Source organism: Pleurodeles waltl, chromosome 2_1 (assembly GCF_031143425.1).
Source record: "Pleurodeles waltl isolate 20211129_DDA chromosome 2_1, aPleWal1.hap1.20221129, whole genome shotgun sequence".
NCBI classification, from domain to species: domain Eukaryota; kingdom Metazoa; phylum Chordata; class Amphibia; order Caudata; family Salamandridae; genus Pleurodeles; species Pleurodeles waltl.
Genome location: NC_090438.1, coordinates 602,846,102 through 602,870,580, shown reverse-complemented (window position 1 = coordinate 602,870,580; position 24,479 = coordinate 602,846,102). Strand labels below are relative to the sequence as shown.

At 44.2% G+C, this 24,479-nt stretch overlaps 1 protein-coding gene across 1 annotated transcript in view; it reads right to left on the bottom strand.

Annotated features, from left to right (window-relative positions):
• The window catches only part of EEPD1 (endonuclease/exonuclease/phosphatase family domain containing 1), a 244,682-nt gene extending 226,122 nt beyond the window's left edge, over positions 1 to 18,560 (bottom strand). Inside the window, exon 1 of the mRNA XM_069215531.1 lies at positions 16,848 to 18,560. Within this exon, the coding sequence (XP_069071632.1) occupies positions 16,848 to 17,755 (908 nt within the window). The 5' untranslated portion in view covers positions 17,756 to 18,560. The remainder of the gene's footprint in view (positions 1 to 16,847) is intronic.
• Positions 18,561 to 24,479: the final 5,919 nt, after the last annotated feature.

The following is a 24,479-nucleotide window of genomic DNA, read 5'->3' as shown; positions in this document are numbered from 1 at the left end:
AAGGCAAAGCTGACTTTTTTAGACGAATCAGCTCGATTTGTCAACAGCACCAAGACCCTAAGCTTCTAAAAGCTTCTAAAATGACCACAACTGTAGCTTCTAGACTCTTCTCCGTCATAATTCAAAGACAGCCTGGTCTCAGTCAGCTGCACAAGTTGAACCCCTTCATACTGGAAGTAGATTTCTGATCTGGTATCCAGGCATTCCAGCACTTGTATTTCGGCAGAGGCAAAGGTCACCTAGCTGGTGCGCCTAAAACACACTAGATCCTTTTGAAAAGTGTCCTTCAAAAAGGGGATTATCTCATCAAAGAACTCCAAAACACAGCAGGTTCACACTGAAATCCCAAGAGCTCCATTGGCTCCCACAGCATACCCCTTCACACTTAAGACATGCTATAGCTGCTAAGAGGAAGACAACTGTGGCCACCCAAATGCAGGTGTTAATATAGCCTTATAGCCTTCTGTAGCGGGCTATACCGGCCATTAAAGGCCTACTCCAGCGTTAATGACCTGAGCGGAAGGAAAGGGCCTTTAACAAGGGAGTGGCCCTTTAATGGCCGCATAGCCCAGCTACTGAGAGCTATAAGGCTGTTAGAACATTCCGCAACTAGAGAGCAGAATGTTTTAATAAATGAAACAAAGACCTCACGGAGCCTGAGGGAACTGAAATCCCCTTGGGCTCCGTGAAGCCTTTGTGAGACCAACATTGGAAAGTTTACGCTCCGAGCTTTTGCCAGCCATTGGAAGCCTGGAGCACTCCATTGTCTTCAATGGAGCTCCCTACATTGCAGTGTTCTGATGTAACTCACCGTAATGGGCTATACCGGCCATGAAAGGCCCAATCCAGATTTAGTGGCTCGAGCTGAAGGCAAGGGCCTTTAACAAGGGAGCAGGAATTTAATGCTGGTATAGCCCAGCTATTGAGGGCTATAAGGCTATTAGAACATACTGCCGCTAGAGGGCAGAATGTTCTAATAAATAAAACAAAAGGCTCACTGAGCTTGAGGGAATTTAAATTCCCTCGTGTTCCATGAGGCCTTTGTTCACAGCAACAGCTGTGAAAGAAAACATTGGAATGCTGGAGCTCCGGGATTCTACCGGCCATTAGAAGCCCTGAGCACTTCATTGTTTTCAACGGAGCTCCCAACATTCCAATGTTCTAATATAGCCTTAGAACCCGCCATAGCGGGCTCTACCGGCTATTAAAGGCCCGCTCCCACGTGGGCCTTTAACAAGGGAGAGGGCCTTTAATAGCCGATAGAGCCCACTACGGCGGGTTCTAAGGCTATTAGAACATTCTGCCACTCAGGGCAGAATGTTCTATTAAATAAAACAAATTCCTCACAAAGCCCGAGGGGATTTACGGACTGTGAGGCTTTGTTCACAGCTGTTGCTGTGAACAAAGCGAACATTGGAATGTTGGCGCTGCGGGCTTTTACCGGCCAGTAAAAGCCTGCAGCACTCCATTGTTTTCAATGGTTTTCAATGGAGCTGCCAACGTTCCAATGTTCTAATGAAGATTTCAAACCTACTGTGGGACACACAAGACATGCCTGAGCATCACCAGGCTACAAAGAGAGAAATAGAGAAAAGAGAAGATGACACACCAGGCTTTCTCCTGCTAAGCTTTCTCTTGTTCCGCAATAGCTCCGTTTGCTTGGGATTCTGATGGGTATAGTAAGGAAATCAGCGCTGGGAAGCCTTCAAGCGCTTTATAAATATCGCAAATAATAATAATAAACTGCTGGAATTCCATCCCAGTCCAGCTCCATCTGACCTTCGCCTTCTCCACTTCCAACAGGAGCAAGAGACACTTCTCTTCGAGCGATACCTTGTTACAGAGTAACCATCCGGTTGTCAGACCAACTCTTACAAGAACGCCCATTCCGCTTCCCCAAGGCCACCCCCCACCCTTTGCAGGTCAACGGCTTTGCTCCCCCGTACCGCTCCGTACATCACCCTCACTGACCGCTACCGTCTCTGTCATTACACCCTCCCTTCTCTGTTATTTCCTACTTGCACTCCCTTCCCTCACTCCCCCTTCTGTTCCCCATCTCCTTCACGTTTGCACTGTTTCGCGCAATCCCCACTCGTGTGCAGCTTTCCACCGCTTTGAAGCTCGGTTAGCGCTTTTTAAGAAATAATGGCAAACTGCAGAGCTAAGGCATATTTAATAACGGAACAGACCAGTCATATACATTAGCACGCTTGCGCTTTTATCCGCCTCTAGCTGATGAATGAACTGTAGAAATGCCGCGAAAGGAACCAAACGTGATTGAAATAAATTCTGTCATCCGTTATGTGCCGTGTAATTGTTATATGTCGGAGAACATGATGGACGTTGCCCTCCGTGACCCTGTCAAAGCTGGCGCTACTGAACAGCCATGAACGTCCCACAGCACCTGCCTCCCTCTCCCTGCGGGGCCTCGGATTTCCCGCTCTTTATCACCGCTCACGCGCTGGCCTTCTTTCCCTTCTCACACACGATTTCTCCTTTGAGCCGGTGACGTCTTGGCAGTGCAGATCTCGCAGAAAGTGTGTTCTGTGTGTCTCTGCAGAGACGACTACATAAATAATTAATTTTACAGGCTCCATTTGCAGTAACAAGTTGTTGTTTTAAAACCTATAACGACAACACATCCTGAATGTTTTGATCCAACCCAACATCCGTGATTTGTTTAGCCACACATTGTCTAAGGCGGAACTGCACAGAATACTAGTAGTTCCTAAAATCCTAAATTGGACGGGAAAAGCGCCTTTTCTCCTAAACTGTTAGGAACGGGGCGATGAGTCTGGAAGGGGTTGAAATGTTTAAAAGAGAATTTCCCATTCATACCTGTGCATTACTTTACATGTTACGAACCAGATGTGCTTTGTGGTGTTTTTTTTACTGCCAGGCATCAAATTTGCTGTAAATCGTATTAATAGCAACCCCCAAAGGTCAGTATGGATTGATTTAATCAACTATAGATAAGCTCCACCTAAGCATCTCCACCCAATTAGGACCCCCCCCCCCCCCTTAGTAGTGTGCACAATAGCAAACCACTCCATCCATTTCCCCATGTCTCTTATGTATCCATAATGCTAGGCATGCTGCTCACGCTATAAAAATACTAGTACGAATCTATACAATAAAAATTCAATGCATATGTGACAACATATAGCAAAACCATCATTTTTTGTTTCAACTATTAAAATCATGGTTTCTTTTTTGTTCAGTGTGCCAGCTGCCACATAAAATTATAAGTGAGAAATGAAAACATGAGGCATGGGACGCTGAAGAGTCTGAAGATACATTGGTGAAGCCAATCAGAAAAGTAAGGTTGAAATTGTAATGTATGTGTGCACTAATGTTTACATCTTTATTTCTTCAGTTCCAGAATTCAAAGTGAGCTGGACCTAACGGGAACTGAGATTCACTACATTTGTTTTCACTGGTAAATACTTGCACTACTTTTAATTTATTTTTCAACTATTTTAACTCCTATTTCAAAATTGTTTCAACCAAACCTCCCCCTTACGGGATTTCTTCCTGCCACATCCGTGCACTACCAGTCAGAGATCTACTCATTTTTTATTTAATTGCATTTTGGCCTATGCTTAGTTCTTCCCCTGTCTACACCTACATCAGACCACGGAAACTATATAAATATCTAAAGAAAAAATAGGAATTCGACTTTAAAATAGGAACTATTTTAAAAACAGTAAAATATTACAAACCGAAGTAATTTGGGGTGAGGACAGCTGGCCAAGAGGAGATTAAACAACAATCCATGTGCCTTTTGGGAATCAAAAGAACAACACAATAATTACAACCGCAGTGTATTGCAATTACTGGGATGTGTAGCTATTAAGTGTAGCTTCCCTAAATAATTTTGAGACTTGTTTTATTATTTCTAATATCAGCTGTGGTACCGCAGGTACTTAAACATAACACTCAATTTAGGTCTCAGCTAATGGTGTGCCTTTGTACACATTATTGAGTACAACATGCATTACATAACCTTCAGGGACAGGACAGGGGCCGCACTGTAGATTTGGGATGTGGCTGGTTAAAAGAGAGATATGAAGCATCCAGCCTCAGTAATAGAGCATACATCTATTAAATGCTGACTCTCCATCTATTCTTTTAAGAGGTAGCCCACCTGCACTGACATAATCAAAATGCGTTTGTACAGAAAGCACTCTGAGGTACTGTTTGTTGTGATTGCTATGTGACCCGTGTCCATGCGTGGCTAGCGGACGGTATTGTTTTTGTTTTCAAAGGAGATGTTTTAGTGATCAATTGCTTTTAAGCAACTGAAAGCAAATAAAATAAACAGACACAGATAGCTAGGATACGGTATACAAATAATCAATACCTTGTGAAGTGGTTACAAATAGGAAAAAAAACCTCCACCTCAGGTGAAAGCAAGAAAATGAAAATAAGACACCAAAAATACTAAATGCATGTTTGGTGCAGTAAAATAACTAAACTAATGTGTTCTTTTTCCTCGTAGTGTTAGACCATGTGAAATGGCAAGACATTTAGGGACCCATGAGTTTGGTGGTCCCACCACAGGACTGCCACACTCACAGAGAGGAAACCACCGCCATGGTGGTGACCCTCCCCCCCCACCCCCTAGCGTTATTATCCCTTTAAGGGAGCTGAGACCAATATCCTAGCACTCAAGCACCCTCAAAGCAGACAGTGCACATTCCGAGGGTGCTGGGCAGGTGCAGTGGAGGGTTTCCCCTGCGGCCCCGGGCACTAACTTTCTGCCAGTATTTTCAGGGAGGGGTCCCTGCCATGAAAAGGCTAGCAGAAAGTGGGGTTGAAATCTGCCAGGCAGTGCTGAGTCCAGCTTCACCATGTCTGGTTACAAGCTTGACTGCCATCGCCCCGTTGGGATCTATGATCCTGGTGGGGATGGCGGTCTTAGAGTGTGTCCACCCACCAAAGTTGTAACTGGACCGTCAGACTGCCTGGAGTGCGGTGGTCTGACCGTCAAGATGCGAGTGTGACGTCCTCGGACCGCCACGCTCGTAATGAGGCTTAAAGTATGAAAACAGAAACACAAAAGATGTTTTAGAAGCTAATTTGCTCTATGTACCATAGGCACCATGTTACTAATCTTGGCCTGTCATTTAGGAAATCAGTACACTCTTGGCTACACCATAATTGATGTAAATGTAGCAATCTGGCAAAACTATGAATGTCATATGTTAGTATTAAAGGAATGAGACGCTAAACTGTAGTGCTATACATTATGGTTATACTGCAAAGGATGTAATGGATATGCAGCAAGAACTGCATTGGAACCAACAATTCAATATTTTAAAGTACAGTGAATTAATGGGATGTAAACATAAGTATTCCACCACCCAGTAGAGGTTGTTTCTCTAAGAGGAGGCCACTGATTGATTAGGCATTGTTGCCAATTTTTACTTCAAATTTCATTTTGTCACGAAAGGTCTAAATATTACGTGGATCAAAAACCCACACCCTTCTGCCGATCCATCATTCTGTAAACTTGTCCTTCTGTTCCACTAAGTGTGCCTGCATGTGTGCCTTCACACCTTCCTGTGATCTTGTGGCACTGCAGGCATGCCTGTATGCATATAATCTGTTTATGTCACACGCCGACAACACCCAGCTGATCCTCTCCCTCACCAAGGACTCTGCCAAGACCAACCTCCACAAAGGAATGAAGGCCATAGCCGAATGGATGAAGAGCAGCTTCCTCAAATTCAAGTCCGACAAGACAGAGGTCCTCATCTTCGGCTCCACCCCCTCCGCATGGAACGACTCCTGGTGGCCTGCCACTCTCAGATCCGCTCCGACCCCCACCAACCACGCACGCAACCTAGGATTCATCCTGGACTCCTCACTATCCATGACCCAGCAAGTCAACACCACCTCCTCCACCTGCTTCAACACCCTCTGCGTGCTCCGAACGATCTACAAATGGATCCCCACGGAAACCAGAACAGTCACCCATGTGTTTGGTGGTCCCACCACAGGACTGCCACACTCAGAGAGAGGTAACCACCGCCATGTTGGTGACCGCCCCCCCCCCCCCTCCACCCCCCAGCGTTATTACAATGTTCCTGCCGGGCTGACCTGCGAGAAAAGTGTTAGGATATTGGGCTCGTATGCAGCAAACTGGACTATGGCAATGCCCTCTACGCAGGAACCACGGCCAAACTCCAGAAAAGGCAGCAACGCATCCAGAACGCCTCCGCACGCCTTACCCTGGTCATCCCCTGCCCATCCTCCTTCTACACCCCGACCCGACAGCTCCACTCTGCCAACTTCGCCCTTGCAACCGTCCCTTGCATCCGCAGAACTACAACCGGCGGTAGATCATTCTCGCACCTCGCCGCCAAGATGTGGAACACTCTTCCGACCCACCTGCATCAGACCAAGGACCTCCTTACCTTCGGGGGACTCCTCAAGACCTGGCTGTTCAAGCAGTAGCAGTGCCTCCCCACCCCCCAATTCCCCCTCAGCGCTTTGAGACCCTCACAGGTGGGTAGTGCGCTTTACAAATTCCTTGATTGATTGATTGATTATGTTAGTATCTGTGTCTTAGTTTGTCGACATGGGCTCTCCGTAGCATCTCTTTAAAAGACATCACTTCCTAACTCTGTTATGCTCTGGATGGGACCTTCCCTCTTGATTAACACCTCTATCCTCTCCTTTTCCCTCTTTCTTTCTCCTGCAGACTGTTTTGACACCTACTTCCTCCTTGCCAACCAGATGCTTAAGGTCAACTCCTGACTATGAGTACATTTTGGATAGGCTCATTCCATTCACAAGGCCCCTTCTGCATTTGCTTTTTCATGTGCCCTCCTTTCCACTGTCCTGTCACATGAAAAGCATCGAGACAGCCTTACAGCAGCATAAAGTGATCTAGGCACCCAATATAAGATAAAATGCTTGATCTGTGTGTATGCGTGACTGCATGGCAGTGGGACTATGTGTATGGGTGCCTGGCTGCCAGTTTCTCTGCTGGTAAATGTGCATGGATGATTGCATGTGTGTTGATCTGTGTGCGCATGGATGTATGCTGGTCCATTTGCATAGTTTCATGTATGCTCGTCTATGTTAATGTGTGCATAGATGCTTAGTCTGCATGCGTGTATACACTATATAAATGTCAGGACCATTGTCTTTGTCAATATTTGTTCATATAGTGCTTCACGCTACATTTTGTTGTATGTTTCTAATTTTGTCCCGAATCATAAAGTGAGCATCTGCTGAAAATGTAATTATTCAGCGACACACTTAGCTTCAATCTACCTCTAAGACCAAGATGTCGAACATGGACATGGTCAGCTTTTTGTCTAAGTCCTACCTTAGCATAACTCTGAATATTAATCCTTATACAAAAACAGTATTCACGCCTATTAGGCTATCTAATTTATGAAATTTTAATACATTAAAAGATTGAGAGCCGGAAAAGGGAATAGCCAGAAGGGGCTTCAAGGCTGAATACGATACAAGTTATTTGCTGTTTGCTAAGCTGTGCTAGATTTCCACGGGTGAATTGCACAGTTGGAGTGTGGCTGAACTGTAACAATGCCATGGAGTTCAGTGCCCACCCTTTAGCATCTGCAGGTGGCCAATGAAACACTGCCCAGATTATCATCTCTTCTCACAACTTTATAGGGTTTGTTTCTGCACTCACTGATTTCTGTTGTTTCATGCCAATTCCTGACTGTTCGGGCTGTTCTTTTCACTGGAAGGCACTCCACTATTCTTGGAGATCTGGCATTAGCCAATACCTTTTTATTTTACTAACATTATATGAAAGACATACTTTTGCCTCTTTCAACAAGCCCTCTTCATCCATTGGTCTGTTATTGTGTCATTCACATTTTTCTTGGGCTACTTTAGCGTACAGCATGGAACAACTGGTGAGCGCGTTTCAGCCATTGGCTCTCTTCACTGTGAATGACGATACTCTGCCCTGTTACAGGGAGAGCATCCATAGTCAAAGTAGTTTCCTTCATTGCCAAGTACTGTAATGACCATATGTGTTTTTGACACCAAAAATATTGTTTTGATTTTAGTCACTGTTTGTTTTTTCAGACTGGAAAGTTCCTGCAGCTTACAAACAGCAGCATTTACGTTTTGCAAAAATCATGACAAGACAAAATAAGCATTAGCAAAGCTAAAAGGCAGAGAGCCAACGCCGGACCTATTGGCTTTGTCAAAGCTTGTTTTACGTGTGCTTTCCACCCTCGGCACAGATATAAGAGTGATATGTAGCAACTGGATAAACTGCTTTCTCCTTTGAACACGTCTGGTGTGGTCATACAAAAACAAAACAACCATCCATGTAAACATTTCATACAGACGATTCTGGTTTAGAACTTTTCAACAAACTCGTGAGAGTGTATGACTAACACCAAAAGATTACTATTTTCACTCTTGTAGCACAACCCTAAAAGGGGAATGTAATCATGAGCACACGAATAGAGGATGCTGTGTATTTTTCACTTTTATTCAAAAAGTCCATCATGCTTCAGTACTTATGAGTGCAAACATGGTGCACGGATACTCTTGAATACACGCCAACATGGCTTCACTGTGACTGGCTGTTTATTAGAATGAATTACAGAATAATGCAGTCATCTTGAAAGAGTGTCTGCCTTATTTCAGTAAATACCTGCAACTGTTAAAAACATACCTATTGCTCTGTTTATCATAAAAGGCAATTAAGCAAAACAAACACGCTGACACCCATGCTTACACAATGGAAACCAGTTAACTCAACGAAATTGAGAGTGCAGCCTAGGATTGGGAGAAAATGTGCACGAACAATAAAACCAGACATCTGGTGTTCGACATCCCCTACGTGTACATTCTTCAGTGACACATTGCTTGACTCTGTGTTTCAGGGGTTCAAAGGGATGTGCGTGTGTGTTTTCTCAAAGGACTGGGTTATCACCATGACTGCCTGGTGTTGATTAACCTTCACGCTTCGTGCTAAGCAACAAGATGTGTCTTCTGTAATAAAGTTAAGGGTACTGCAGAAAAGTAACTTTGTATAATCTCTGTAATCAAATGTAAAGTAATCGGAATAATCACCTGTAATGTGTAACTAGATCGAGTAATATGCAGAGAATGTAAAGTAATCAGCAGTTTTGTCTAATACAGAACAAGGCAAGTACACTAATCTTCTGTAATCTTATGACCAGTAAAATTAAAGAAATTGCTTGTATTCTAAATTAAGGTTAAAAATAAATAAAAGGAGCACAAGGAATAGAGGAAAGGTTTCAAAACAGGAGGCACTAAGGACTTCGCCATGGAAAAGACACTGATGTACTGTGTCCATCAGTTAATACCCTCCAGTGATAAGTGTTAGAACGTCCCATGCTGTACCTGCTCTGTGTGTGGTTGGTTGCATGCTCTGTGAAACCAGGAGAAGCTGCCAACGAGTGCATTGTTTTGTATTGGTATCTACATTGCATAATCCATCAATTATGCGAGACCTAGGGTCCCCTAATGTTCTTTCTATCTTAATGAAGCTTGAGAATAAGGCTTTAATGAACACACACATCCTCTTCCAAGAGATAACTTACACTGTTGAGTAAGTTTGCTATTTGTCAGTATACACAAACTGAGTGTAAGTTACTACCACTACGAAAAAAAAAACAGTAGTGCGTCCAGCACTACAAACAGCCAGCAACCACTCTTACCACAACACTCCCCCATAGAAAATAATGAAGGTAGGGACTTAAAATAAAACTCAGTGGGAAATAATGATAAATTACATTATTTTAAAAATGTGAAAAAATAAATACAATTTTAAAAATATATTTAAAGGGTACCTATTTATTAACCATAAAATATTTTATTAACCTACTTTTAATTAAAAAAAATAACAATAAATTTTGTCTAAAATTATTAACTTCATTTTAATCAATTCTATACTTCACTTTTAATAATTGTTAATGCACATAAACATTTTTTTCCTTTGGGCGTGAATTGATTTTTGTATTTGTTAAAGATTAAGTTATATTTATTTATATGTTTAACTTTAAAAAAAATTTTTTAATTAATTCTTAAGTGGTTTTATTTTAAGTTCCTACCACAATTATTTTCTATGGGAGAGTGTTGGTGTACCACTGGTTGCCCATGTGTGGTGCTGGACTTAATTTGGGATTTTAGGTTTCGCCTGCACAGTGCTGTGCTTGTGAAGTCTTATGTTACTAAAATAAAGGGACTTAGAACCCGCCCTTACTTCACCCCTTACTTACCTGAACTTCCCAGTTGTTTGTTCAAACGTCACTCCGAAGTTGTTAGAGTTTACTTGCTTTTTAATGGCCAGCAGGTCACTTCCTGCTCCTCTTTTATGCTTTTGCCATTGCGTGGCCGAAGTACACCTTCTATTTTTTTTGTGGTTGGTTACTTGTTAGTCTTTGTACGTGAAAAGATTACCTAAACACGAGTCCATTTTCGCTGAAATGTGTGTAAACATGTCGGCCATTTTGCGATGGAGTATGGCGTGCAGATGTAAGGCAAGCAGAGAGTGGGCTCATTATGTTGTGTTTTTTATTATTTAACAATTACATTTCTGATTAAAAACAGTTGTAAATATTAAAATGATTTGCATGTTTGTTTCCCAAATCACCACTCACTCATTTTTAAAGAAAAGTAATTTGTATAATAGGGTGACATTTTATTTCAAACTACTATTCTCTCATTGACGTATCAACAGGCAGTCACAAGTGCAGTTATCGTGCAGGCACTAGGGTCATGATTTGAATGGTGCAGAAGGTGCAGTGGCACCAGGGCCCAAAATTGTCAGAATTCCTTTAAACACCAGATATGGCTATATTTTACCATTAAACAAGCAGTCGCGAGTGCATTTACCTTGCAGGCATTATGGTCATGATCTGAAAGGTGCAGCAGGTGCAGTGGCACCGGGGCCACAGGGTGTCAGAACCCCCCCAAACTCAGATTATTGCTAAATTTTACTACTGAACAAGCTGACACAAGTGCAGTTATCTAGCAGACACTAGGATCATGATTTCAATGGTGCATCAGGTGCAGTGGCACCAGGAACAAAACCTCTATGCACCCCTCTAAACACCAAATATTGTTATATTTTACTACTAAACAGGCAGTGATTAGTTCAATTACCTTACAGGCAATAATGTTATGAATTGAATGGTGCAGCTGGTGCAGTGGCACTGAAGCCAAAAGCTGTCATAATCCCTCTAAACACTAAATATTGCAATATTTTACTACTAAACAGGCAGTCACAAGTGCAGTTATCTTGCAGGCACTAAGGTCAGGGTTTTAATGGTGCAGCAGGTGCAGTGGCACTGATGCCACAAAGTGTCAGAATCCCTCTAAACACCAAATATTGCTACATTTTACTACTAAACAGGCAGTCACAAGTGTGGTTACCTTGCGGGTACTACGGTCACAATTTTAGTGGTGCAGCAGGTGCAGTGACACCGTGGCTAAAAGCACTAGGAACCCCTCTAAACACCACATATTGCTATATTTTACTACTAAACAGGCAGTCACAAGTGCAGTTGCCCTGCAGGCAATAGGGTCATGAGCTGAATGGTGCAGCAGGTGCAGTGGCACCAGAGCCAAAAGTGGTCATAACTCCTCTAAGCCCAAATATTACAATATTTTACTACTAAACAGGCAGTCACAAGCACAGTTAGCTTGCAGGCACTAGGGTCATGAATTGAATGGTGCAGCAGGTGCAGTGACACCAGGCCCAAAAGTTGTCAGAAGTCCTCCAAACACCAAATATTGCTATATTTTGCTACAGTGCGGTTATCCTGCAGGCACTAAGGTCACTGTTCAAATGGTGCAGCAGGTTCAGTGGCACCAATGCCACAAGGTGTCAGAACCCCTCTAAACACCGATTCTTGATAAATTTTACTACTAAACAGGCAGTCACAAGTGCAGTTACCTTAAAGGCACCAGGGTCATGATTATAGTGGTGCAGCAGGTGCAGTGAATCCAGGGCCAAAAGCTCTAGGAACCGCTCTAAACATCAAATAGTGCTATATTTTACAACTAAACAGATAGTCACACGTGCAGCTACCTTGCAGGCAATAGGGTCATAATTTGAACGGTGCCGCAGGTGGAGTGGCATTGGAGCCAAAAGTTGTCATAACTCCTCTAAGCACCAAATATTGCATTATTTTACTACTAAACAGGCAGTCACAAGTGCAGTTATCTTGCAGGCACTAGGGTCATGGTTTCAATAGTGCAGCAGGTGCAATGGCACCAGTGTCAAAAGGTGCCAGAACCCCTCTAAACACGGATTATTTATTGTTACGTTTTACTACTAAACAGGCTGTCACAAGCGCAGTTATCTTGCAGGCATTAAGGTCATTATTTAAATGCTTCAGGAGGTGCAGTGGCACCGTGCCCAAAAGCTTTCCTAGCTCTTCCAAACACCAAATATTGCTATATTTTACTGCTAAACAATCAGTCACAAGTGTGGTTACCTTACACTTAAAAGGGGCATGATCTGAATGGTGCAGCAGGTGCAGTGGCACTTTACTAACTAATTATTACTATACTCCAATACAATGACATATTCAATAAGGTACAAATTATGAGTTTGAAAGCGTGGGATATTAATTCAACATACATCACAGCATTAAAAAACTCTTAACGTTCATCAAATTTAAAACAAACATTATTATAACCTTTTTCTAATATTTATAATCCAGTTAGTAAAATGGAATACAAAAGAAAAAATAAAGGCTAATTAAAAACAAAAAACGAAGGTGAAACCTATTGGTTTTTCCAATGCTTGTTTCTAGTAGCAACTAAAGTAGTAAATGTACGCAAAAATGTAATCTTACTCAAAAGTATAAATTATCCTTGTGAATTAGGCCCACTGTCTTTTCAAATCCTGTCCTCCTCTTCTCTTGGCAGCTTTCGTCATAATTCTCAAACGCAACCTGTCAGCAAACAGATCGGGCAACGGTTCGGATTCTAATGACAGCACCTGTGCAAAACGGGGCACACGCTCAACTGCATACATTGTGTTGTTTGTGTTGTCCTGTAACCTTTAGCATATCAGCATTTTTGCTTCTGGGCAATTTGTGAAACAACTGTAAATGGACGGCATGAATGTGCACTATTTATGCAGCATTTGACTTTGCCCAAAATGACTTTGTTCTAATTAAGAATTGGAGACACTTGCATTTGAGCATTCTTAGGACTGGCCTAAAGACAACTTTGTTTCATCAGCCTGATGTTTTCCAAGAAGTACATTTATATAGACGTAGAGGGCTTTTGGTTGTGTGTTCACGTGTCATTCACATTTTGTTCCACCTGCTACAACAAAAGAGCACGGAGCAACTGGACAGCCCATTTCATTGTGTCCTGAGCTGTGAGTGATGGCAGTGTGTCTGATCGCGTGTGCACAGGCACGTTTTTTTGCATATATTTGCAAAATAAATACAAAAAACTCTGCAGCCTTGCCATCGGCAATGCCACTGGCTTTGCCAATGGCTGTCTTATAGAAAAACAACAAATATTTGCTCTGTTGCGAAACTCCTTATGTAATATGCACTACACCAATCCCTCATGGCTTCCTTTCATTTTATGAAAACGTAATGTTATCAATTTTTGCAAGAGCGAAAAAAAGTGTATTTAATTTGGCGTTTGACGCGGTTTGCAGGGCGGAGGTGTGTATACTTCCTGACAGGCACGCACCCAAAAATTCAACCCCTCCTGTTCCCAAGCAAATCTTTGGGCGCCCAAGACGCGTTCAGAATGTTGATGATTACGGTAAAACGACGCGCAGGATTCCCACAGAATTCAATACAGCGGCTTCTGCGCGCGGACTGAGCTAGTGGGTGTGAGTGGTGGGGTGGTTCCATTACCGAGGACCGAACCTGAATGACAATGATTGACTCCCTTCCTATTACAGATCAGGAAAAATACCGTGCGCTATTGGGCTATGTTTACATTCTCTGACAGTGACTCGATAATAGGCCTTTCTGAATTAGGAACCTATACATCTCAATGCACTTGTAATCGCTGTGTTATGGTTTAAAGTTTCTCATCCTTTTCACTGGCTCTATTTGTCTTTAGCAACCCAAGATTGACAGTACTTGCACTGAGTGTGTGTGTGTGTGTGTTTGGAAATGCAGGTAGTCCTCTGCCTCGAGGGGCTGAGGGCAGAGACTCCGCCCAGTTGAAAGACTTGTGTGCCGTGCATAAAATCAAATAATGCATTGGGCTAATGTAAAATTGTGCATTTCTTCACAAGGCTGGTGTAATGCATTTTTGTCACCGTACCTCTAAATTCTAGGGTAATACAGTGCCTCCTAAAAGCGATTATTTATTGCCACATTGCGGTGTTACATCCAGATTTACCACCCAACTTTTAGCCATCACTTTCTTGGAGGTCATGCTAAAAACTTTGTGGTAGGTAACACGATCCACAGTTTTTAGCATGACCTCCAAGAAGGTGATGGCTAAAAGTTGGGGGGTCTGCAATAAATAATCGCTTTTAGGAGGCATTGTATTACCCTAGAATTTAGAGGTACGGTGACAAAAACGCAACGAAATATTTAGACCATTGGGTGCTTCTTCATAATCACACATTTTACTGCACTTTTAGGATCTCCTTTACCACAGTGCATAAAGATAATCTCTTTCTCTGGGTAATTAGACCTCCCTTCCCTCCATCTATGAGTTTCAATCGTCTTCCACTCCTGTTCTTTTTTCGGAAAGATCAATGTGCGGCACTGCACTGCTCTCGGCGAGGTTGTGTGCGCGAGATAAAGACCTACACGTGCATGCATTACACCAGCCTTGTGAAGAAATGCACAATTTTACATTAGCCCAATGCATTATTTGATTTTATGCACGGCAGACAAGTCTTTCAACTGGGCGGAGTCTCTGCCCTCAGCCCCTCGAGGCAGAGGACTGCCTGCATTTCCAAAGTTCCCCATCTGCTTACCAGGGATCTCTCTGCCAACCGTGCAGCTACACTGAAGGTAGAACACTAGGGGTACACAGAGTACAATGCCTTTGCCCAGGTAACCAGCCCTGGCCACAGGCCAAACAGTATGTCCCTCATTTCAACCTCAGTGGTCTTTTTCCAAAACCGCCAAGGTACCGCTGTGCTGAAGACTGCCAGTGCAGGTTGTTTTCCGCACAGCGAATCATGACTGCTGGCAGCCCTCTGTCATTTTTCGGACAGAGAGCCGCCAGCAGCCATACTGGCGGTCGGCGGGGAAGTGGAGGCTGCTCCACCTCCCTGTCATCAGAACACGGCCCACCAAATCACAACCCAGGATTCGGTGTGGCGGTGTTCTAGTGTCGGGGAGCTGGCGGCGGATTGGCCCCAATGGATCCCGTTCCCTCCCAGAGGATCACCGAACCAGGTAAGGTGATCGTCCATTAGGGGAGGGGGGTCAGGGGGTGTTGTGTGTTGTGTGCGTGCATGGGAGTGTGTGTGTGAGTATGTAGAGGGGGTGTGTGAGTGCGTGTATGCATGCAGAGGGTGTGTTGTGTGTCTGGAATATGTGTGCGGGTCGGTCTGTGTGCATGTCTGTTTGTATGTCTGTATGTGTGTGTGTATGTCTGTTGGGATGTCTATATGTGTGCGGGTATGTGTTGTTGTAGTGTATGTGTGCGTGTAAGGGTGGGGGTGGAGGTGGGGAGGGGGGTGTTAATGTTGGGGAGTGGGAGTGGGGATGGGGGTCCTGACACCTTTGGAAGGTGGTAGGGGGGTCGGAGGTGTGGGGGGAGGACTCGGGTGGGGGAAGGGGGTGTCGGAGACCCCTATCAGTGTCAGGGAAGGAATTCCCTGGCACTGATAGTGCCTACTGCCATGGTTTTCATGGCGGTTCCAAACCCCATGAAATCCATGGCAGTATGCAGGGTCCTGATACCGATGGGGGTCTGGTGACGGCCGCCGGGCTGGAGACCAAAGTCTCCAGCCCAGCAGTCGTCACCGCCCTGGCGGTCGGAGTGGAGAAGTGGCGGATGACCATGGCGGTAACCACCATGGTCATAATTCAATTTTTTTTCCCGCCGGCCTGTAGGCGGTATTACCGCCACTTCTCCCCTGCCCGCCAGGGTTGTAATGAGTACCTATGTTTTGTTTTGTTTTAGAGAGACATTTGTGGTTTGTCTCAGCAGCCTCCATCAAAGTGTCTCTCTACCATGTCTTGTTCCATTTAATATACAGCCACATGTTTTCTTTCAGTTATCGCAGATTGGGCTCTATATCTATTTTTTAACTCTCTCCTGTCAACTGCGCGTTATAATATGTACCATAAAGTTTTCTTCATTTGTCTGAAAAGCGCTCTTGAGGCATGATCAGTGCTTTAGAAGACTAGGTAAATAATAAAAATAATATTTTCTAAGAGGGGAGATGGTGATACTGATATTACAGCAGTCTCCCAGAATGAAGATGATCTGCATCACGTGCACTTCCGCTTTGGTATTCAGTGCACGCGGAAGCATCAGGAAGTGTGGCGGTTCTGCGCCGCGTGCTAGATGTTTAGCACCCGAGGCTGCAAATATTTTTTTAACAGTCATTCGCATTCTCACCACTGCAGCATCCTTCCTCCGCCGAGATGCCAGCACTACAATGTCACAATTTTATAAGGTCATAAGTTGACTGGTCATTATACATTTTTGGATGCAAAGTTTATGCTGCACGAATAGTGCCCCTAGAATGTAGAACACACGAACACAAAAGTCAGTAATAATAATAGGAAGCCTATATTCCAACACCCTGTACGATGGTCTACTCCCGATAGCACCTCATCTCACCGCCAATGCTGATAATGTCAATAAAAAAATGCTAACAAAAGATCACTACTTTAGCTAATCCCTCTTACCTGTTTTCTAGAAGAGTCATGCACACTACCTCTCGCACCCCAGGGTTAGTAGCTTTCTCCAAGGAGCAATTCTGAAGGTTCCAGGTGGCCACCCTGACCACAGGCTTACCGTCCCTCACCCCGGGGAACACTTCCACAGGAGGGCGGGTGGAGATGAGCTGAGTGGGGCCGCCAGGAGGGAAATCCAAGTCCTCGCTTTGCAAGCTGAGTGAAGTGGGGCTAGGGTGGGGCCTGGCAGTGAAGTGCAGACCCCCATTATTGTTGGCTGTGGCGGTGGAGGATGGTCTTGACTTCTCTGCTGACACATGGTGCCTAATTCTCTCCAGGAAGGAGGAACTGATGGAGCCCACCTTCGCCAGGTCCTCAACACTGCGGAAAGGTCCATGTTCAGTACGATAATGCACAATGCCACGCGCCACCGCCTCAGTGATGCCTCTGATGCCCATCAGCTGGGCGGCGGTGGCTGTGTTGATATTGAGTTTAGTAGTGTTTGCCAAAGACACAGAGGACAGGCGCTGATGACCTTGGTGGTGCTCACCTCTGTCCTTTCTCAGAGAGGTACTGGGGGAGTGCTGCCCAGAGCCCCCCCTACCGGTACTGCCCACACAGATCTCAAACTTCACCTGCTCCAGCTTGGCAGCCCCCACCCCACTCACCAGCGCCAAGTCCTCAACCTTTTTAAACCCCCCTATGTACTCTCGATACTCCACGATGCTCTGTGCCACGCAGCGTGTGACCCCGGGTAGCGTCATGAGCTCCTCCTCGGTCGCTGCGTTGATGTTCAGCCGCTCTGGGTTCACAACCAGGATGTTGCTGAAGTTGCAGGCCGCGCTGAACTTACGACTGCTCTGGCAAAAGTCTGACGGGTCCTTAGGGATGGACCGATGACACCCCAGATTTCCCCCCATGGTAACTAACCAGGGCGAGTGGTACACTTCCACAGGCTTCAAGATCCAAACATCCACACGAGAGAGATTTGAGGGTTCTGGTTCGAAATGCAGTATTTCATTTGAAAAATATGAGTCTCTGGGGAGAGACAATGAAAGCGAAAAGACAATTAAGGCTGGCCAAGGTGTGAGGCCCGGGTGTTCACCGTAATTAATCAAGTAACATGGCCAGTGAAAGTTGTGGGGCAGCGTGCAGCACACTGGATGCAAAATCGTCCAATGCAGTCTTCTCAGTCAACCGATTCAAGCATGTGCAGATGAAGATACCAAGGCATTGACATTCATTGATGAAAGTTAACCTTTAGGGAGCGGGTGGGACTGTAGCTAACACCGCGAGTGTTTCTGGCACCATACATCTGTAATACACCCTCACGATCCTTTGCAAGAGTGGCGCTGGCTGCGTCTCCCAGAGAAAGAAACGTGAAGCCGGTGGTCAGAGACTAGCACACTGCTTCTCTGTGCTGCCGGCTGGGTGACAGCAGAAGCCGCATCCCTGCACAGTGCGGGCTCTACCTGCGGCAGGGTCATGCACGCACCCCACCGCAGGCACAGTCAACAGCCCCTCACTGCCTCTTTATCCTGAGCGCTTGCTGCGAAATCCGTGCAAACAAACCACTTCTGCAGGTCCTCCTGGGCGACGTCTGCCGTAAAAAAGCTCCTCTGTATCTGCTGTCCTCACAGACAACCCCGGGACGCTGTCCCTCCTCTCTTCAAGAGGGCGGCGGGCTCTCTGACAGCCGCCGTCGGAGCTTGCTGTTTAAAGAGTAGCTTGAGTGAGTCCCTGCCGGCGGCAGAGGCAGCGTGGGGAGGAGCCTATTCCGACAGGGAGGGGTGTACACAAAGTGCACAGGCCTCCCTCTGCAGCCGGTCACATGGGCCAGCCACACTGGTTGCTGGCAGGATCTGGCCGAACAGCGCGCGTTGTACGCTGTCTGTGCCACCGAAAAGGGCGCGCTGCCGAATTCCTCCTTGCTGCAGTAGTTAGAAGTAAAAGTGTAAATTAACGGAAAGCCATTATTACTGTCCCGCCAGCTGCTTGTCATAGAATAAGTGAAGCAGAGGCTGTAGGCGCATGAATGCCAACATTTTCTTTTGATCCTGGTAAAAAGAGATTTTGGGGGGAAAAATCAGGGGAATTGATTTTCCCCATTGATTTACATTGAAACGGAGAAGAGTTTAGGCGGTAAAAATCTAGATTAAAGCCATTTTGATCTTAAAACATCGGGCAGTGCTTTAAATGGGCCGGTACTGTCCGGTACTGAGTACCGGCACTTTTTTTTTTGAGAGGGAGAGTACCGGCACATCTCAAGAAAAACGTAATACTTTTAATTGGAGAGTACCGGCACTTCTCGGAAACAAGCAGGTACTCTGTCACAGAGTACCTGCACTTTAATTTTTCCATTTCAAGCACTGGTCTCCCCCCTGAATCTGTTCAGTTGGCATGTATGGTAGAGATTTGTGGCGAGGACGATTCTTCCAAGGGCTTGCCATCCACATTGGATGCCTGTAGTTGAATCAAAGGCGCAGCTGCAGCAGCCTTGCTTGTCACTCACTGTCACCTAAGTCTCAAATTGATGGAACAGAAAAGATGTCTGACTTTAAAAGGCACTACTTCAAATTATTTAGCGAAATGTATGGAATTAATAACCTTTTACAACAGTATCTAAAGCCAAACTGATTGGCCTTTGCCTGAAAATGAGTGTCAGAATCTTCAAATACCCACTTTATTTATTTAATTATGCATATTTCTATAGCATGGGCATTACCTAACTCTGCTAGAGCTCTTTAAAATAGAAATATTTCGTTACATAGAAGTTGCAGATGGTTGAAAATTTACAAATCTACCAAAATAGTCACAAAGGCTAACAATTACACTGACAAACACAATTGTCAAGAGGTATATACAGCAGTGAAAAGGTTGTGAAAATGTAGCTGTCTGTGCCAAAATGAATTGCTATATCTTAGCTAAAGCATCAGGGAGAAGGGCTTTCAGATCTGATGTAAAAGTCACCAGCAAGGTGGTTTTGGATAGATTTGGAGGTATTGAGTTCCAAATTGTGGTTGCACTACCCTAGAAGGATTGTGCCATGAGTTGTTCATTACTAAAGGATGGTGGTTCCTGCAACATTGCTTCAGAATTTTGTGATGGTACAGAACAAAGGTCTTCAAACTGGGGGGTGGCCCCCCCTAGGGGGGCCTCAAGTGATCCCGGGGGGGGGGGGGTGCCAGACTCTTGCTAAGATAAGCATTATACAGATAACAGGCCTTTGGTTTAAGCAGCAGCATGTTATAGCATATTTAAAAAAGGTAACAGTACTTAACTGCAATGTTTGAATAGGTCTAGACATATTTAAACATTGCCATCTTTATGAAATAATTGTTAAAAATTCTGAGGGTGGGGCAATGATTTTTATTTTTCAACTGGGGGGGGGGAGGGTGCAGCATTAAAACGTTTGGAGACCACTGGTCTAGAACCACCTGAAAGCTTGAGTTTGTCTGCCAGGTAATGGGGAGTGTAAGTGTGCAGATTTTTATGGATGATGAAGGCAGTTTTGTAAATAGTCCTGGCTTCAACTGGCAACCATCTGAGAGTGAGCAGCGTAGGTGTAATGTGGTAGTTGCTTTTGGCTCTATAGGCAAACCGTGCTGCTGAGTGTAGGATCAATTTCAGGGGGGTGAGAAGGGTTTTGGGAAGAAGCACCAGTGTATACACAAGATATTTTAGATCTTTCTCAGGAATCTAACAGAGGATGCCCCACAATAGACAGAGTTTCTTGCACACATATCTGACTATTGTGCTGATTTGAGAATGTTGGTTGAACCTTTGGTCTAGGAGGAGTCATAGAGATCTGATACTGTCAACAATGGTGGGTTTGAGTTGACAGTGAGAATGTCACTGGGATTACTGTAGGGCAATGGGTATGTCTAACTGATAACAATGACACGGTCTTGAGTGCCATCACTGGAACAACAATTTGCCTGCCTTTTGTGTCACACCAGGAAGAGGGATGTTTATAAAAAAATATTTATACATTCAATATTATTTCACAGTACTTAACCTAAAGCAGTCACATGAAATACAATCTTAATGGAAGTACATATATTAGCTCAGTGTTGGGGTATGGTAGGCATGCAAAGAAAGCAAACACGTTTAGTTCACATAATTTATTAATAGAGATATGAAAGCATAGCTTTGCTTACAGGTATGTGATACTGTATGTGTTAGTGGTTGATGACTGTAGCATGTGCTTTGTAGGGCGAGCACAAGCTAAGTAACCACGTCCTGAGGCCTGGGAGGCAGCACAATAATCCACTCCAAGGAGGAAGGGTGATGCAAAAACACAGTGGCAAGTTCAAATGAGCCAGCGGCACTAGGCCATGACACCGTTACCAAGAACCAGGACCTGGCAAGGTAAGTTAAAAGGCAGAATATTTTTTCTGCCCTGCCAACTTTTAGAAATCAGCACTTACAGAGAATGACCTTAATATTTTTCCCCTGCACCCTCTTTCCTTCTCCACTTTGGTATATTTACTTTAGCCTACATACAGTTTTTTTCATTTGTACCTGCATCTCACTGTCTTATACCCTCTATTTTGTCTCAGTTACTGCACAGGTCATAAGAAACACATCTGTTTTTTAGGTGAAGTACTGTTATAAAGTAACTTGAATAACATCTCAAGACTTGATGGATGCGCATTCTCTACAATACACATTTTTAAGGCTGAGTTGTCCTTTCCTTTTTATGTTTTTAGTTGCTCAGCACTCATGGGACTGTAGGAGAAGAAATTGTTGTACCTGCAGCAATACAGACTTGTCTCTTTTTGACAGTTCCACCTTATGCTAGCAAATCTTGTGCAGTGGTCATAAGACCACCATCTCTCTCTTTGCTTTGAATCTTCTTGAAGAGCCAGTTGTCAATGCTTAATACTATGCTCTTTCTTTGACCACAATTCAGACCGAGATGTCTGCATTACTTTGGATGACAGTGACCACTGTTCCTGTGGTGATTGAACACCATTCGATTATATTGTTGATGCGTTTGTATTTCAAATCATTTTTTCGTTTGAAACATTAACTGCTAGTCTTCAGAGGGCAAGGGCTAAAGTGCACTCCTCCCCTCCTCTTCCCTGTGTTGTGTCGTGGTGAAAGCCGCAACAAGAGAGCGCTAGGACCTCAGGGACCAGGAGATGTCCACTGAGGGCCGAGCGCAGGAAGGGGTGGGGGTTATGGAAGGGAAGAAAGTTGGGGACGGCTGCACACGCGCGAGAGCTGAATAAGAAATACCCCACATTCTTCCCATCCCTGGACTATCAGGGAGCTTCAACAGTGAACCTGATTATACCAGCGGGAAAATCTGGCAGTTAATTTGCCTTGACAATGTGCTGAAGTGCAGCCTAGCCCAGTTCCATAGCCCCTACCTGACCCCCTCCCAAGGGACAGGGAAGCAGGTAATGGTCCCTCCTGCCACTCAGAATTCTTCCCATCACTTTACCACACACACCCAGCCCTGCATCCTCACAACCTGAGGCACCTGCTCAGAGCAGACGATACAGCGGTGTGTTGAATCATACTGAAATGGGAATTCTGGCCACAAAAACGGATCCACACAGTTATTCACCATTCCGTGGAGCTTAAGTCTTAATAGGAATACATATGTGTGGTATTACCAGTTGGAAACAGTCATTCTGGCCATCCGGAACTTCTGCACATATTCACTCCTAACTCGTAATTGCGGCCTTAGTGCTTTGTGTCTTTTTCCAGTAAACGATTATCACTCTGTGACATACTTATCTGTTCACCTGCAATCAGCATTTTGCTGGTGGAAATTTGAGCTGGGTTGTATGCATTGGTGTGCTTTTAGCTTGGTATTGATGTTGTTATCCCACAGCACAAAAGTATTATTCTTCTAAAGTCATCAAGGAATACAAGTGCAGCTGTATACGAAAAATACCTTGGATTTGTCGGTTATTTTACACGCTTTAGATTAAGGTTTTTGTGGAAATGTTAAATGGCAATATGACATATTTAAAACGGAAAATATGAACCTGTGGTTTTAAATATCCCCTGCATCACACAAACTAAAATAAAATGAGTGAGTTTTGTAATTTAACGCTACTAAGTATTCCTTGTGAGAACCAGTGTTGCCTCATCTATATTTCCCATGTTGCTGGTATTGTGAACTACGTGTAAAGTTCAGTTTGCCAGCAAGCAAACATGTTCATGTTCCTTTCAGGTATAAAACATTCGCCATTCTGCACCTTAACACTCGCCTGTACCCTAGAAAGAGGGTTCTTGATTTATGTTGCCAAATTCCATCTGTTTGCATAGACAGTAAAATAAAAGCAGGCCTTCCATGTTAAATACATAGCCGCAGTTTATCAGAAGAAGATAGATCACCTGTCTTTAGACACACTTAATCCTGCAAGAAAACACATCAAAGTATGTTCTTTTGTTTACCTTCCACCTACCCCTCCTGGATTTGTGGGGTAACTGCAGCGCCTCCGAACCCCTAGTTCCGGCTCTGCTGTTCCAATGTGCTTCAAACGATCGGTGGTATAGACAGAGGAAAAGAGTAGTGTCGCAAATTCTTCCACATCAAACATGTTTATCATAAGTGTGGCCCTGTGGGTGTAAAGTTGAAACATGTCTTCGGTTATTGATAGTGGAACCCAGTCTCTCCGTGAAAGAGGGGTTGAACTGAATAGTATATATCTAGGAATCACACTCCTTGTTGAATTGGTGAGTCCTTAACTCTTTTTCTAAGGTTCAATAGCTTGGCTGTTTTATCAAGGGGGGTTTACATCATTTCAGGATTTTAGCATTAAAACATGGATGATTTACCCCGGTGTTCATTTTAGTTGAAATCAGCTTGTACGAGCCTACTACCGTGTGTGGAGTTCGTTTTTTTGTTTATTTTGTGGCCTAAGTTATATGAAGTTGATGCTTCTCGAACACAACCATTATACCAGACAACCATACAGTAGAATCATTTTGTAAACCACAGTTTTTATGTTGGTCACCTTTTTAAAACCAATGTGCAAGTTGCTTACATCCTTTTTAGGGTCGAGCCTCGAGTACATGCGCTAGCGCATGTATCTCGGTAGCGAGACTCTGTTGTGTACAGTAAAGAGCTTGGAGCCCGCCTGTTGCCCACCATTTGTTGGTTTGCATGGTACTCTTTTTTACAGCTTCGTAATTCGTCCACTTCAGGCCTGGCATCATTTCTGTTCCTCTCCGTGGCTTATGCACTGATTGATTTAACGTAATCAGTGCCCATCTGCTGCTCCTGACGTGATGGAGGTGCTATTTTGTTCTTTTTAACTTCTAGTGCAATGCAAACATTGGGCTTGTGACTGGCAAAAATGGGTCCAGAAGGACAAACACAATTGCAAAGTTTTATTTTATATAGCGGACTTTCTTTCATTTGCCAAGTCGTTATTACTCACTTTCCACTCATGTTTTATTTTGTTTTTGCTCATGGGCACTCTTCTCAAAAGATGACAACGATCTTGCTTGAAATTTTGCAATGCAATATTGTTACCTTATTATGCGTAATTGATGAAATTATGTTTTAACACATAATCGTGCAGTACAACCCAACCCTACTCTGCTCCACTACAATCCACCCCACTCTACCCCACACCAATCCACCCCATTTATCCCACACAATCCATCCCACTCCAA